At 46.5% G+C, this 16,932-nt stretch overlaps 1 protein-coding gene across 1 annotated transcript in view; it reads right to left on the bottom strand.

Moving 5' to 3' along the window:
• The window catches only part of pcnx2 (pecanex 2), a 946,160-nt gene that overhangs the window by 283,916 nt on the left and 645,312 nt on the right, over nt 1-16,932 (bottom strand). The window contains exons 22-23 of the mRNA XM_085996657.1: nt 6,805-6,913; nt 1,701-1,830 (exon numbers count right to left, since the gene is read on the bottom strand). Coding sequence (XP_085852783.1) covers nt 1,701-1,830; nt 6,805-6,913 — 239 coding nt within the window. The remainder of the gene's footprint in view (nt 1-1,700; nt 1,831-6,804; nt 6,914-16,932) is intronic.

Here is a 16,932-nt window from a genome sequence, read left to right as displayed (position 1 = left end):
TACTTTTACCCACAAACTTTCTTTCCAAGCTCTGTTTGTAGTTATGGTGCCGGTAAACAAACCAAGCACTGCGGGTTATGTTAAACAATTCCAAGTGATGCATTTCAAAACTGGTCATTGTCACGTAGGTAATTTCTTTGTGCAATTTTCCTCCCTTTCCCTTCTCTCCTGGAGTTGCTGACTTCTTGCTGTGGTATGATATACACACCTTTCCTCTGGCACCTCACCCAAGAGGCCAATCTTCATGTGCAAGACCAGACAGCAAGGGTTGGCAGACTATTTGACTATGGGATGCATCACAGCCACACACAATCATATTTTTGCCCGAATTCCATGCAGACCTGTGCAGCTGCAACAGGGATTGGAGGATAGCAGCTGGGAGTGGGAACCAAGGCTGATTTTTCCTCCCTAAGGGGGCACGGTGGCATAGTGGTTAGCACTGTTGCCTCACAGCGCCAGGGACCCGGGTTCAAATCTGGCCTCAGGTGACTGTCTGTGTGGAGTTTGCACATTCTCCCTGTGTCTGCGTGGGTTTCCTCCGGGTGCTCCGGTTTCCTCCCACAGTCCAAAGATGTGCGGGTTAGGTTGATTTGGCTATGATAAATTGACCCTTAGTGTGAGGGGATTAAATACGTGGGGTTACGGGGATAGGGTGGGATATGTGTTGGTGCAGGCTCGATGGGCCGAAATGGCCTCTATCTGCACTGTAGATTCTGTGATTCTGTGATTCTAACCTTCAGGCACTAAGATCACCTTTAGTTCCGCAGTCACCACCTGGGTTCCGACCAGTTACCTTGGCACAAACTGAGATCTGAACCTGGGATTAGTACTTTTTACATGTTGTAATGCATTGGTAATTTACAATGCAGCATTTTTAATTAAACAGGTTTCCCCTCCCTCCATACAGGCAAAAATGTGGCAAAGTCTTTGGTCAAATTTCCAAAATCATTGAAGAATTGTAATACCAGCCACACAGGCAAAGCACAATCACAACTCGTGTGGTAATACTTTGGTAAGGTGGGTGCGTATGATAGAGTAAATAATGAGAAACTGTTTCCACTGGCAGGAGGGTCGGTAACCAAAGGCCACAGATTTAAGATAATGGCAAAAGAACCAGAGATGGAGATGGAGAGAATTTTTTTTAAAGAATGCACTGCCTGAAAGGGTAGTGGAAGCAGATTCAATTGTGACTTTCAAAAGGGAATTGGTTAAATACTTGAAAAGGAGAAATTTGCAGGGCTATGGGGAAGGAGCAGGGGAGTGGGACTAATTGGATAGCTCTTTCAAAGAGCCGGCACAGGCACAATGGGCTGAATGGCCTCCTTCTGTGCTGTAAGATGCTATGAATGAATGGGAGTGGTCTTGAACTAGTTGTCCACCCCCATTAGCAAAGATTTCGAAGATCTGCTCAAATTTGCAATTAATTTTTTTTTTAAAGTCAGCCAATCGAAAGAAAACCTTGTTTTCACAAGTCAACTTGATGAATGGGGGCAGCCCTTCATGCCAGTCTCCATTGCCCAGCTCACTGCTCTTAACTCTAGCTTTAGACCCTGAACAAAGAGAATTGGGCGAGTGGTGAAGTTGCCTGAATGATGCTGAGGAGAAGGTCAGGAGTTACAAACATCAACACAGCAAGAAGGGACATTTCCTACCTCTGCCCCAAGCAACCAGACACTCATCAACAAAATAAGCCCCCTTACTTGTAATTCTTCTCCCAGAACTTCACTGGCCGGACGTAGGACGTCACGAAAATGGCGCTGCCAAGGAACGGAGCAAGAGGAGTGGAAAAGAGTGAAGATACAAGAGCTTGGATGAAGAGCATTGCCGAATCTGAAACCGTGTTAAGGAATCGATTTCATAGTTCCTACGGAAGTGATACAGATATTTAATCAATACACGGAGACAGGTTTAATGATCGGGACATGGTGATCTGACACATTGATGGATATATACACTGGCTGCAAGTGGAAGCTCACAACCAAAATCTAAGCTTAGGGGCTTTTAAACGTCAGCCCGCTAGAGTTTCTACCATAAACTCTTACCTCTCTGATCAAAGTCAGATCCTCTCTAGCAAGGTGTTAGCCTTGCCTCTGGGTCAGAAGGTCGTGGGTTCAAGCCCCACTCCAGAGACCTGAGCCCATAATCTAGGATGACACTTCAACGCCAGTACTGAGGGAGCGCTGCACCGTCGAAGCTGTTGGATGAGATGTTAAACCGAGGCCCCGTCTGCCCGCTCAGGTGGATGTAAAAGATCCCATGACACTATTTCGAAGAAGAGCAGGGAGTTATCCCTGGTGTCCTGGCCAACATTTAACCCTCAATCAGTATCACTAAAGCAGAATATCTGGTCATTGATACATTGCTGTCTGTGGGAGCTTGCTGTGCGCAAATTGGCTGCCGCGTTTCCTACATTATAACAGTGACTGCACTTCAAAAGTACTTTGGGCTATTCTGAAGTTGTGAAAGGCGCTGTATAAATGCAAGTTCTTTTTACTTTCTTTCAATCGCTTCTCTTCCATGACTGTTACCTCTGGTGTCCCCCAAGGATCTATCCTTGGTCCCCTACTCTTCCTCAGCTACATGCTGTCCTTTGGCGACATCATCTGAAAACACGCCAAGTTCCACACCCTCTCATGACCCCTCCTCTGTCTCTGATTCGTCATGCTGTCTGACATCCAGGCTTGGAGTGGTTGCAGTTTCTTCCACTTAAACATTGGGAAGACCGAAGCCATTGTGTTTGACCCCTGCTACAAATTCTGTACCCTTGCTACCAACTCCATCCCTCTCCCTGGCCACTGTATCAGGTTGAACAAGACTGTTCGCAACCTCGGCTACCTATCTGACCCTGAGCTGAGCTTCTGACTCATAGCCACTAAATTACAAAGACCATCTACTTCCACCTCCGTAACATCACCAGTCTCCGCCCCTGCCTCAGCCCATCTGGCACTGAAACCCTCATCCATGCCTTTGTTACCTCGTGACTTGACTATTCCAACGCTTTCCTGGCCGACCTCCCACCCTCCATAAACTTCAGCTCATCCAAACCTCTGCTGCCCGCATCCTAACTTGCACCTAGTCCCGTTCACCCATCACCCCTGTGCTTGCTGACCTAAGGTTTTTAGTTTGTAAATTATTCTTTACTTCAACAACAAGCTGTAATTACCAATATGCTTTGCAAACCATTCTCACTTGACTCACCAGTCCTGAATATAAACACTGCTAGTGCCCTGTGGACTGTACACTGGATGATACGCTGCTTTATAAGGACAGGGGTTTACACCGTGGAATGTACAATATAGTAGTCTGTTGCTAAGGTGGGGCGCTGTGCCTTTAAGGCTACATATTCTAATTGATTGGTAAACAGAGCTTCGCAATGTTTGGAGTGTTGGTCAGAGAACATACTCATGGCTCCCAGCTGAGAAGCTCACAACAGTTTAAGATTGACTTGCCTCTGTGATAACATGGGACATCTGGAGTGTGACTGCAGATTTAACACTGGATCGGGAAGTGTGTTAACAGATATCTCATTCAGATGTTAGCGTGTGCTAGGTCAACTGCAACCAAAGAAAACTAGTTGAAACTAATTAAAGTTTCTTTTTAGAAAGAAAGAACTTATTATTATGTCGCACATCTCTCAGCAATGCCCCAAGTACTTAACAAACACTATTGTGAAGAGCAGTTACCGTAGTTATATAGGTGGACGTGACAGCCATTTGCACATAGCAAGGTCCCATAAATGGCAATGAGATGAATGACCAATTATTCTGTATTTCATTGTGTTGGTTGCAGGAGGAATTGTAGGAACTCCCTGCACGGGAATTTTATCACCGGAACAGGTACACAAGGCCTTGGTTTAACGTCTCATCTGAAAGGCGGCACCTCCGACAGTGCAGCGCTCCCTCAGTACTGCCCCTCTGACAGTGCAGCACTCGCTCAGTACTGCCCCTCTGACAGTGCAGTGCTCCATCAGTACTGCTCCTCCAACAGTGCAGTGCTCCCTCAGTACTGCCACTCCGACAGTGCAGCGCTCCCTTAGTACTGCCCCTCTGACAGTGCAGTGCTCCATCAGTACTGCTCCTCCAACAGTGCAGTGCTCCCTCAGTACTGCCCTTCTGACAGTGCAGTGCTTCCTCAGTACTGCCCCTCCAACAGCACAGTGCAGCGCTCCCTCAGTACTCTCCTTCTGACAGTGCAGTGCTCCCTTAGTACTGCCCCTCCGACAGTGCAGCGCTCCCTCAGTACTACCCCTCCAACAGTGCAGCACCCCCTTAGTGCTGCCCCTCTGACAGTACAGCACTCCCTCAGTACTGCTCCTCCGACAATGCAGCACTCCCTCAGTACTGCCCCTCTGACAATACAGCACTCCCTCAGTACTGGCACTTCAACAGTGCAGCGCTCCCTCAGTACTGCCCCTTCGACAGTGCAGCGCTCCCTCAGTACTGCCCCTTCAACAGTGCAGCGCTCCCTCAGTGCTGCCCCTTCGACAGTGCAGCACTCCCTCAGTACTGCCCCTCCGACAGTGCAGTGCTCCCTCAGTACTGCCCCTTTGACAGTGCAGCGCTCCCTCAGTACTGGCACTTCAACAGTGCAGCACTCCCTCAGTACTGCCCCTTCAACAGTGCAGTGCTCCCTCAGTACTGCCCCTTCAACAGTGCAGCGCTCCCTCAGTACTGCCCCTTCGACAGTACAGCACTCCCTCAGTACTGCCCCTCTGACAGTGCGGCGCTCCCTCAGTACTGCCCCACCGACAGTGCAGCACTCCCTCAGTACTGGCACTTCAACAGTGCAGCGCTCCCTCAGTACTGCCCCTCTGACAGTGCAGCGCTCCCTCAGTACTGCCCCTCTGACAGTGCAGCGCTCCCTCAGTACTGCCCCTTTGACAGTGCAGCACTCCCTCAGTACTGCCCCTCTGACAGTGCAGCGCTACCTCAGTACTGCCCCTTCGACAGTGCAGCACTCCCTCAGTACTGTCACTTCAATACTGCAGCGCTCCCTCAGTACTGCACTGGGAGTGTCAGCCTAGATTATGTGCTCAAGTCTCTGGAGTGGGACATGTAGCCACAACCCTCTGACTCAGAAAGGGGAGTGCTATCCATTGAGCCAAACTGATAAGGGTCAACTTTCACATAATTTTTTTGTTGAAAAGGTGGCTACAAAACCAGCACCCACAGTGGCTGGAATCGATTCACGGAAGTGAGTATCACATTAATAGTGTGGAGATCTGAGGTGAAACCAATGCTTCTCACAACAGGAAATGTGGGCGGGAAATTCCTCGGTCTTCTCCTGCTCCACCGACGTTACCTCGCCGTTTGTGCCCCACTTCTGCCAAAGTTACACGGTGGAGAGGGAGCAGCTGCCAGGAAATTCCCAGCCTATCTCGTGCACACAAAGTTTGTCATTTTTTTTAAATGAAAATTTCAGTAAAGCATCTTTTATATCTCCTATGTGGACAGATAATATAGCAGTGAGTTCTTTAGACAGGCACCGGAGAATGGATTACTGCCTTGTGCAGCATCGTGTTACGAACTGATCGCAGTTCCTGAGTTCTAAACTCAGTCTCACTATTAGCAGCCTACAACCTGGCAATACTTTGCCAGTCTTAAAATTCATCCTTAAAAAGGATCCCAGATGTTCACTTTAAATCCCTAACTTGAAGCACTGTTAGATTCCTGGCTCCATTACGCTGTCTGCTCTGAAACCTGAGCCTGCTCCTTTGTACAGGAGCAGATCATTTCCACACAAAAAAATAATGAGAAAAGATTGGTGCAGAATTTCAGATAAGATGCATTTCATGTGAGTGAGTGAGTGCCATTTAAAGCATCAGTCTTACACCAGAATAGTCATCATTAATAAATCACAGTTGGACGGAGTTATTTTTGGTGCTTAGTGTCAAATTCTGAAGAGTCACTGGCTTGGATCTTGCTGGAGTGGGGCATCTCGCGGCGTGTGCCATTAGTTAGACTTTTTTCTGCACCCTTCAGCTAGAAAAAGTATTTGTGTTGTAACTTACTGGAAGTGTGAGCTGATAGCGGCGCGGCAAGAGCAGCGGGGCATCTGGGACCTTGGTGAATGACGGGACCAACAGTCTATCTCCTTAACCAATGAGATTTAAGGACAGAGAAAGAAACAGGAACAACGGAGAAGGAAATAGGACGAATTAGGGTCAAATCAGGTACAGAGAAATAAAGAGAGGGAAAGAAAGATTAGATTAAGAGAGAGAGAAAAAAGAGACAGAATGGAAAAGGAAGAAAAAAATACATTTCAAATTTACTACTAGCAGTTTCAATTATTCCCTTTCTGGGTCGGAGAGGTTGAGTGGCATTGCAGGAACATTAATCTCCTCATTAAAAAGCTACTTATGCTCACAAGGAGGTTGAGGGCGAGCTGCCATTTTCGCGAGGCTAACAGCGGAGTGGCACAAATCGCCCAGCAACCCGTGGGGATTCTTAATTCATGGGATATCTCTTCCTCACCACAAGTTGCTGGACGATTTTCACATTAATAACGGCAAGCGCCATTAAACTAATGGTTATTTTGGCAGCTAAATCTGGGCCAATGTTCCATTTCCTACCAAGTTTTAATGTTGGTTATTGCTGAAATATTAAGGACTTTAAAAAAACCACACAAACTACATTATAACAGTTATAGGCCTTGTAAAGGGGAAGCGAGTTGTATTCTGTGAACGGTTTTGCTCGGTACTAATGTAAATGGAGACACTCAGCTCCTCCAATGCTCAGCTCTCCTTGAGGTAATCGTCCACCCATCCGGACACTTTAACTCCTTTAACAAGATTCAAAAGGATACGAGGCACAGCAAAGGGCTGTGCGAAAGCATGAAAGGCCGAGCCCCACGCGATCTGCCAAGGGGCAATGTAGGTCAAAACAAACTGCAGCTTGTGCAGCAAGTCCCACAGCTGCACACGGAAAGAAAGAAATTTCATCAACATTGCATGACGATCACTGCAAACCAACACCATTAAGAACAAGTCCCCTTTAATACCCACTGCAGCATCCTATAAACTGTGTTGTGCTCCCTGTTTCCACATTGAAAATTGACACTTAAAAATACCATAATATGACATACAGAAAACCTACAGCCATTTCTTAAATGGTAGAGGTATTCCAGCATTTCTAGGGCACGAAATTCGGTTACGGCCAGTTTGGGGGCGGTAACCAAGTTAAGGTCGGACATTTAACGCCTGGCACGGAAGTACCACCCTGGCCGCTAAATTCGACTTACCGCCCCGCACAGGAAGTGGAGCGCAATCTCGGGTGCTCCACTTCCTGGTAGGGCGGTAACCGAGGCGATGTCGGGGACCGATTGACAGCGCTCGGCGGAGGCTAGGCGGAGCGCTGCCGCGTTTCAACACCCCTCCCCTTCAGTTAAAGGGGAGGGCTGCTGCACATTCTGCAGGGCCTCTGATAGCCCCAACTAGGCCACCAGGGTGGTGTGGTGCCATGGCAGCAGCTCGGCACCGAGACATGATGCCGGGCTGTGCGATGGCGGCCAGGACCACGCCGTGGCCCACCATGGAGGGCCCACCTGAAGGTCGTCCAAAAAAAATAAAATGGCGGGGCGGGTCGCAGCCACACCTCCCCTTTAAATACTGCCCTGCGAGCGGAGGTCGGCTCGGCTCGCGACCCACGAGGTTGGCGCTGACATCGTCTGTGGCAGCCTCGCTGGGCGCAGCTGAATTTCTGCTGCAGGGCGGTAAGGGACCACGGTTCACAGCGATGACGTCATTGCCGGAGGTGCTGTGGCCAAGGGCGCTACTGGCGGGGGCGCCTCAGCAATGCCCCCCCAAATTTCTAGGGAGGTGCTCTTTTCAGCCCCCCCCCCGGGTGATAAGCCCTTTGCGTCCCATTAGCGGCCCCTGGAGGTGCTAACGGCGGGCACAAACAAGCCGAATTTCTAGCCCTAAAGTCCAAAAAACACAATTGAAAAAATCAAATTGAAACGTTTAACACACAATTTGTGCAGCAAGTGAGATAGTCCAGCCCCTTGTTAGGTAATTCCTGTGATAACATATTCTGTAAACCAAAACGCTTATCCTTTTAATGTTGTTTCACAGACAGCAAACCAACCCCTCCAGCTTCCACTTGGCTTGAATTTCAATATTATGCTGGGTTTATTTATGCAGCTCGCAGTAATCTTTTGAATGGTATGGCTTTATTTGCAAATCTGGCAATGCTGTACCTTCACATTGTAAACTAACTGGAGAGAGCAGCAATGTCCTATTGCTCTTCCTTAAACAGCAGTGACTTGTTTAGCTCAGTATACCTGCTACAATCTCCATAATGCCACTAGTTTGCCCAGTTTTACTGATGTCCATTCCCTACAGTTGATTCTGCAATGATACCGGGGTTAAATGATGAGGACTGGTTGCATAAACTTGGTTTGTATTCCCTTGAGTTTAGAAGGTTGAAGGGTGATCTAATCATGATGAAAGGATTCGATAAGCTAGATAGAGAGAAACTATTTTCTCTACTGTGGGTAGTCCAGAATAAGGGGACATGTTCTTAAAATTAGAGCCAGGCCGTTCAGGGGTGATGTCAGGAAGCACTTCTTCACACAAAGAGTGGTGGAAATCCAGAACTCTCTCCCCCCAAAAAGGCTGTGGATGCTGGGGGTCAATTGAAAATGTCAACACTGAGATCACGCGATGTTTGTTGGGGAAGGGTATCGAGGGATGGGTAAATTAAATTGAGATACAAATCAGCTGTGATCTAATTGAATAGCGGAGCAGGCTGGAGGGACTGAATGGCTTATTCCTGTATCAATGTTCCAGTGGGCCTTTACTAGTTGTATGTATTAGCCATTTCAATGTCGGGGTCAGAATAATTTGGGAATACGTGCAAATGCGAAATTGTTTTGGGATGTTAATATCTTGGCTGACCCAAATACATTCTGATCTAACAGCTCCTGTCACCAGGAAACAATTATGCAGCTTTTGCCTAATTTTTGTCTGCATTTTTTTAGTTTCACAACATAATCGCAATTTAAATCTATGCCATAGCCTTTTAAAGTTTTAACCTTTATACTCCGAGGAATGCAATTAAGGCAGTCATTTTAATCGTAATTACTTTTAAAGTAACTTCTTATTTTTCAAAGAAAGATTTTTGTTTTCTTTTACAAGGGTTGAAAATAAAGGTGTGTGTAAAAGGGAATGCTTATTTGACCTCCTCTAGACCCATCTTTTGTTTATTTTCTTTCTTTACCACCTCTTTGCCTCGCACCATTATCCCTTTTGTCATTTACTCTCTCCTGCCTTCCACCCTATCACAGACCTTCCCTTTTGTTCTTTCCTCAACTCCCCCCTTTTCCCTGCCCCTACATTTACTTAAAACCTGTTACATCTCTAACTCCTTCCAGTTCTGATGAAAGGTCATCGCCTGAAACGTTAACTCTGTTTCTCTCTCCACAGATGCTGCCTGTTTCCAACATTTTCTATTTCAGATTTCCAGCATCCGCAGTATTTTGCATTTGGAGGGTTGATTTATATGAGATTTTTTAACATTTAACCTAGAAAATAAAAAAAGTCTCACTAGGGATTCCTGGGATGGGTCGGGGGGGGGATTGTCCTATGCGTAGAGATGGAGTTGACTAGGCCTATATTCCTTAGAGTTTAGAAGAATGAGAGATGATTTCATTCAAACATCTAAAATTCTTAAGGGGCTTGACATTGTAGATGCAGGGAGGATGTTTCCCCTGGCTGGGGAGTGTAGAACCAGGGGTCACAGTCTCAGAATAAGGGGTCGGCCATTTAGGACTGAGATGAGGAGAAATGTCTTCACACGGAGGGTGGTGAATCTTTGGAATTCTCCACCCCAGAGGGCTGTGGAGGCTCAGTCGTTGAGTATATTCAAGACAGAGATCTTGATTTCTGGATACTAAGGGAACCAAGGGATATGGGGATAGTGCGGAAAGATGGAGCTGAGCTAGAAGATCAGCCATGAACTTATTGAACGGCGGAGCAGGCTTGAAGGGCCAAATGACCTACTCCTGCTCCTACTTCTTATGTTCTTATGTCTCTACAAATTCACAAACTACAATCAGAAATTGTATGTAACAACTTGCACTTGTATAGCGCCTTTGAAGTAATGAAGCGTATCAAGGCGCTTTACAGAGAGAGGCAGGGTGTCAAGCTGGAGTTTGGGAAAGGTTCAGGGAGGTGACTGAAGATGTGGTGAAGAGGAGACTGAAAGTGGGGAGAGATATGACAAAGTGGGGCACATTTTATAAAGGTTGCCACTCCCGATTGGCTTCTAGTAATCTCAGCTGGAATGAATGTGCAGCCATGGGAGTGAGGTCTTGGTGGTGATGCCCTGACGGATGGTGCTTTTATATTTGATGCCCTTTTTTGTTTAAAAAGAAGGAAAACACATGCATTTCTGTAATGTCTTTCATGACCTCAGGACGTCCCAAAGCGCTTTACAGTCAATCAAATACTTTTGAAGTGTAGTCACTGTTGTAACATAGGAAATGCAGCAGCCAATTTGTGCACAGCAAGATCCCACAAACAGCAATGAGATACATGACCAGGTAATCTTTTTTGATTTTGTAATCTGTTTTTGGTGGTGTTGGTTGCGGGATAAACTTTGTCCCAGGGCACCGGGGAGAACTCCCCTGCTTGTCGTGAATAGTGCCATGGGATCTCTCACATCCACCCAAGAGGGAATCAATGATAGTTACTGCAAAAGAGTGAGAACCAGGGCAAGTTTAATTCCCAACTGAGAGGTTATAACTATCAGGACAGACTGAACAGGTTGGGGCTCTTTTTTCTAAAAAAGAGAAGGCTGAGGGGTGACCTGATAGAGGTCTTCAAAATTATTACAGGGTTTGATAAGATAAATGTAGAGATGTTTCCACTTGTGGGGGAGTCCAAAACTAGGGCCCATAAATGTAAGATAGTCACCAATAAATGCAATAGGGAATTCAGGAGAAATTTCTTTACCCAGAGAGTGGTGAGAATGTGGAACTTGCTACCACAGGGAGTGGTTGAAGCGAATAGCAGAGATTCATTTAAGGGGAAGCTAGATAAACACATGCGGGAGAAATAAATTAAAGGAGATGCTGATAGGATGAGATGAAGAGTGGTGGGAGGAGGCTCGTGCAGAGCATAAACACCGGCACAGAGCAGTTGGGCCAAATGGCCTGTTTCTGTGCTGTACATTCTATGTAATTCTAATTTTACTTCTCGAATTGAGCAGTAAATGACTCTGCACACAGAGAACAGTTGAGCAAGGGACCCAAGTGTGCTCCCTTGTCTCTGTAATTCTGACTCTGGGTGAATGTGATGGGCAGACACCACAGCAAGTTAAGTATCAAACAGCGACCCTGTAATATTAATACGTTAACCTGGTCCTCAGCGGTCAGGCTGTTCTCGGTCCTGTGCAGGCCGTTGGGGAGGGAAGAGATCTGGTAATTACCTCATTAAGTGACAAAAGGGGCCAAGTATAAGCAAAAAATTCAGTTGCTAAAACAATAAGCCTCAATGGCACGATTTTGAAATGTGTAGATGAACATAGACACCTTGGTGTCCATATATACAAATCCTTAAAGGTCGCACAGCAAGTTGATAAGGTGATTGAAAAAGCATTTGGGTTACTTGGGTTTATAAATAGAAGGATAGAATATAAAAGCAAAGCGATCATTCTAGAACTTTATAAATCACTGGTTGGGCCTCAGCTGGCGTATTGTGGACAATTCTGGGCACCACCCTTCAGGAAAGATGTAAAGACCTTAGAAAGGGTACAGAGGAGGTTTACCAGGATGTTACCAGGGATGAGGGACTTCAGTTATGAGGAGAGGTTGGAAAAGTTAGGACTGTTCTCCTTGGAACAGAGAATGTTAAGAGGTGACCTAATAGAGGTTTACAAGATGAGAGGTTTTGATAGAGTTGATAGAGGAAAACTATTCCCTCTGGTGAGTGGGTCAATAACCAGAGGTCATAGATTTAAAATCATTGGAAAAGATCTAGTGGGGAGATGAGGAGAAATGTTTTCACTGAGTTGTCGGGTTCTGGAACGCTCTACCTGAAAAGGTGGTGGGTGCTGATTCCATAAATAATTTTAAAAGGGAGTTGGACAGGTACTTGAGAGTGAGGAGCTTACAGGGTTACGGACAAAAACCGGGGATGTGGGACTAAACACGACTGCTCTTTCAAAGAGCCAGCACAGGCATGACAGGCCGAATGGCCTCCTTCTCTGCTGTAAGTTTCTATGATTCTAATTATTTTTAAAAAATCCTTTGTAATTCAGCACAAAGAGGGACAGATTTGGAATGAGCACTAATCAGTATCTTTACTTTATGCCCCAGTGCTTACAGTGGATGCTGTGGGTCAATTGAAAATTTCAAGTCAGAGATCGATAGAATTTTGCTGGATAAGGAGCCAAGGTGGGAAGCTGGAGTTGAGGTACAGATCAGCCATGATCTAATTGAATGGGGGAACAGGCTCGAGGGGCTGAATGGCCTGTATACAGGGGATGTGTAGGTACAGTAGCCCCTGATGATATCCAAGGGACAATTTGGGACAGTTAGAAGGGTTTCATAGAATGAAAATGCAACCTCACCATGATAAGTACCACAGAGATCAATACACACCAGCTCTAAGTCTCTCAAGGATTTTATTTTTAGCTTAATTACTATCTGCAGTCATACACGAGTACAAAGATATAAAGGCTGGCCTGACCATATAAAGGCATGCTTAAAACATCTGCACCCACTTTCAAAATAAGAGTCAGACTTGAACAACACGTTGAGCTTTTAAGTTTGGATTTGGGTAATTGTTCATGTACATATCAACTGTAAAAAGCTTGCGTTATGGAGCGTGTGAAGGTATTTTCGCAAACATTTCTTTGGCAGCAGGAGTGACTCATATTCATGTGTTACTGAAATTAATTAGCAGTTATTAAATTACTGAGATGTACTGGGATGGGGAGGGGGGGTAGCGCTTTCAGTTGCTATGGTAGCCGCATGGTGCTGGCTTCTGAAAACTCTTAATTAAAGGTTAATTTGCAGATGATAGCTCTATAGATTAGTGCTGTGACAGAACTCATTGTGTGAACTCCCACTCCCGACTATCAAGTGGGAAGAGGAACGCAGTAGATTCTTGTTATTTTTGTTGCTTATTTTTCCGCCGCCGCCGACCCCCTCCCTAATAAATCCTCAATAAACGTGAAATGGCCATTCCGAGCTTTCGTAGTTGGGGGGCGGAACCCGAGATGAAATATTCTGCATTAAGCCATTTTGCTCTTGCTGACTTTCTGAGGAGTTTTTTTTATTCCTCCGCCTGTCTGTAGGGAGCTGTGAACACTGACATCTGGTTGCTGTGACAAGCAAATTATAGTGAAACATACGTACACAAATGTTCTCGTATGACTGGCGATGGGTGTGGGAGTTGACAGAAAAAAGGATGATATTTACAGATTGGTGAAAGGGGAGCTATTAGCAAAACAAAAATGAGAAATGAATGGCAAAATAAGAGCTATGGATAAATGGAATCTGTTACGTTTCAAAGCTTAGATGTATATAAAACCTGAATCATATTGAAGAGTGAATTATTTTTCTAATTTACTATCTAATCTGCACTTCCTATCAAAACTGACATTCTTCTTCAAATCCTGAATTTTATGACACTGCGAAAGGAGCAGAATCAATGATTCACCAAATCAATGTATCTTGCACAAAGTTAACTATCTAATGCGTATAGGTATGAATTCACTGTGTGTTATCCACTATCCTCCATTTAATGTATTAGATGATTTACAGTTTACTCAGCACTGCAGCGTTAAATATAACACTTATCCCATGACTGCGCAAGACCAAACACGTCCTGCTCGTAATAAATTCCACATTGAACAACTCAGGTGGTTTGTACCATGAACTGTTTGCACATGTATCTTATCTGTCATTAGCTTAACCTACATTTGGAGTTAGACACAGACATAGAATGACATTGGCCCACAATTTGCGGTCAGCGGCGAAGCAAAGGTGCTCACCACTGGCCCCGAAGAAAGCTGCCCACAGAGATCTCGCAGTCTCTGTGGCGAGAAGTTTGCCTTTTTCGACATTCAATTGATTTCAGCGCTCTGTAATGGGAATTCTATAGCATGATGCTGCAGTGACGTCAACAAGCTGTCTAAGCAGCCAATCACGTTGCAAAATTCTCACAGACAGGGAACCAGGAAATGAAAAGCTGCTTTTATCCGGATTTTAAAAAATATTACAGAGAGCAAAATAAAGATTGGTGTTCTCACATGGAGGTAAGGTAGAACCTGAAATATAATGAACAAACTTAAAATTGTAATTATTATCATAATGGAGAAATCTGACACTCTACAAATATAAACATTAGTTTTTCAGAGCCAGGACGTTTGGTTACCAGTCAATACGCTGTTAAAATCCCAGTTTAGATCTATTCCAACAAGGCCTAACATTTAACGGGGTATTTAACAGCGATATTAGCGTGGAAAAGCCTAAGTTTACGTCAATTTCACTGATTACACTGATTGCCAGCTATGGGGGAGTGGTCCACAGCACAGCCACTGACTGCTACTTCAGGATTTCCACATTTAGATGCACATGCGCTAAATCCTGAAGTTGTGGTCAGTTTCAGAGGGGTAATGATGGCGAACGCTGTTAGTTTGCCGTCATTACCCACCACAAATTCCGGGCCATAAAATGTACAACACAGAGACAGGTCACTCGGCACAACAGGTCTGTGCCGGTGTTTATGCTCCACTCGAGCCTCCTCCCACCCTACTTCATCTCACCCTATCAGCATATCCTTCTGTTCCTTTTGGACTCACCCACAAGTGGAAACATCTTCTCTACGTCTATCCTATCAAACCCCTTCATAATTTTAAAGACCTCTATCAGCCTTCTCTTTTCTAGAAAAAAGCCTGTTCAGTCTTTCCCGATAGGTATAACCTCACTGAACAACGCTTAGTGCGGTTGTGCAATCTGCGAATAAAACAGCTCTGTGTCAGTTACATTCTATCCTTTTGTTTTATTTTAATCAACTTCTAGTCCTTCTGGGGCTGTAGTTTTAACAGAAGTTTGAAGCAACGTTGAATAAATTAGCCAGAGACTGACTGAGTAACTCCATCCTCTAGCACCTCAGCACAGACCAGGACAGTGGCTGGACTTTTACTGAGAGCCCAGGGCTGTTTAGAAACTAGAAGTCGCAGGGAGGGGGAAGAACACAAATAGTGAAGGTGGGATTAAAGAAAGGGAACAAATGATCCCTCTTTTTCCTGCTCTTGTCTCGTTCAGTCTGTCCCCGGGCAAAAGCCAGGGTTCACCTTAAGTCGTGCATCACTTCAATTTCTTTCACTCTGAATTAGTGGGGGAGTTCTCGACTGTTAATTAGCGAGTGGTGAAATCTCCTTAACACAGCTAGTGAGTGACCCCTGCTGGGTAACTGGGGAACACAAGCAGAGGAATCAGCGTGTGGGCTAGAGGCTTTCATCCCTCCTGCCTGGGTGTTACACTCCAGCTGGGTGGAGGGCCGAGAGGTTATTCTGGCCGGGAGGATTGGACCCGTCGGATTGGAACGAACGGGCGGTTCCACCACACCTCCAGATTCTCCTCTCTAGGATCCACCCCGGGCCAGGCTGAGCACCCAAAGCAAAAAAGATTAGAAAACCTACTGCAGCAGCATTGGTCAAACCATGTTAAAAGGAAGACTTGCATTTCTACAGCGCCTTTCACAACCTCAGGACATCCCAGAATGCATTACAGCAAATGAAGTACTTTTGAAGTGTCATCACTGTTGTATTGTAGGAAATGCAGCAGTCAAATTGTGTACAGTAAGGTCCCACAAACAGCACTGAGATTATGACCAGATCATGGCCTAGAAATTCAGTGGGCTGCGCCACCAGTTAGCGCCCAAAGAGGGCACTCAGTGGCTTTAGCGCCACTGGCCACGCCTCCCACGATATTTAGCAGGGCGCTAATGGCGGCGTTAGCTTGTAGCGCTGCGCCGCCACCGATGACGTCATTGGTGTGCGCAGCGCCCCGCTCCCGCCCCGATCGCGATATTTGGTCACGCCCGCCTCTGTAACGCCGGTCGCAAATCGCGACCGGTTCACAGGGCCTACCTGTGGCGTTAGTGGCGCAAATTAAGGTGGAGGTGCGGGGCGGCCATTTTTTCCGGTGGCCGCCTGCCACCACCTCCTCGCGCCGCCCTCCCCGGCCTCCTGATCCACCCCCCGGGCAGTGCCGGCTGTGTCCCAAAAGCCCGGCACTTCTCCTCGGTGTCGGGCTCTTTTGCTGGCAGTCGCGATCGGTGATCGCGCTGGTGCAGGCCCCTCCCCCTTAAGAAGGGGAGGAAGGCCTGCAGTACAGCAGCGCGCCGTGCCACAGCATGTGGCGCTGTGGCACGTAGCGCGGCGATATTCAGTTTGAGCGCCCCAAGCGGGACGCGGGGAGCCTCGAGCAGCGCCCCGAGTCCCTCTTGGGGCGCTCCCACTGAATATCGGGAGGGCGCAAGCGGCTCTGGCCGGAGCGCAAATTCCGGCGCCCAGGCGAGCTTGGCGCCCCAAACGCGGCGCCACCGAATTTTTAGCCCCATCTGTTTTAGTGATGTTGGTTGAGGGATAAATATTGGCCAGGACACTGGGGAGAACTCCCCTGCTCCTCTTTGATAAAGTGTCATGGGATCTTTTACGAGCACCTGAGAGAGCAGACAGTTTTAACGTCTCATCCAAAAGACAGCACTTCCAACAGTGCAGAACTCCTGCAATGCTGCATTGGAGTATCAGCCTAAATTTCTGACTAAGTGGCGAGAGCACGACCCACTCAGCCACATCTGACCTAACACTTAATTTCTATACAGTAGTGGCATCGGCAACTGAGTGCAGGTGAAATGGAAGGGTTACCTCATGGTGGGACTTGTGGAGTTCTGCAGGACCTCAGGGGAAATTTCTG

This window comes from Somniosus microcephalus, chromosome 9, assembly GCF_052327205.1.
Source record: "Somniosus microcephalus isolate GS21.2 chromosome 9, FLI_Smic_1.0, whole genome shotgun sequence".
Lineage (NCBI taxonomy): Eukaryota > Metazoa > Chordata > Chondrichthyes > Squaliformes > Somniosidae > Somniosus > Somniosus microcephalus.
Note: the sequence above shows the minus strand (reverse complement) of the source record. Positions and strands in the feature narration are given on the sequence as shown.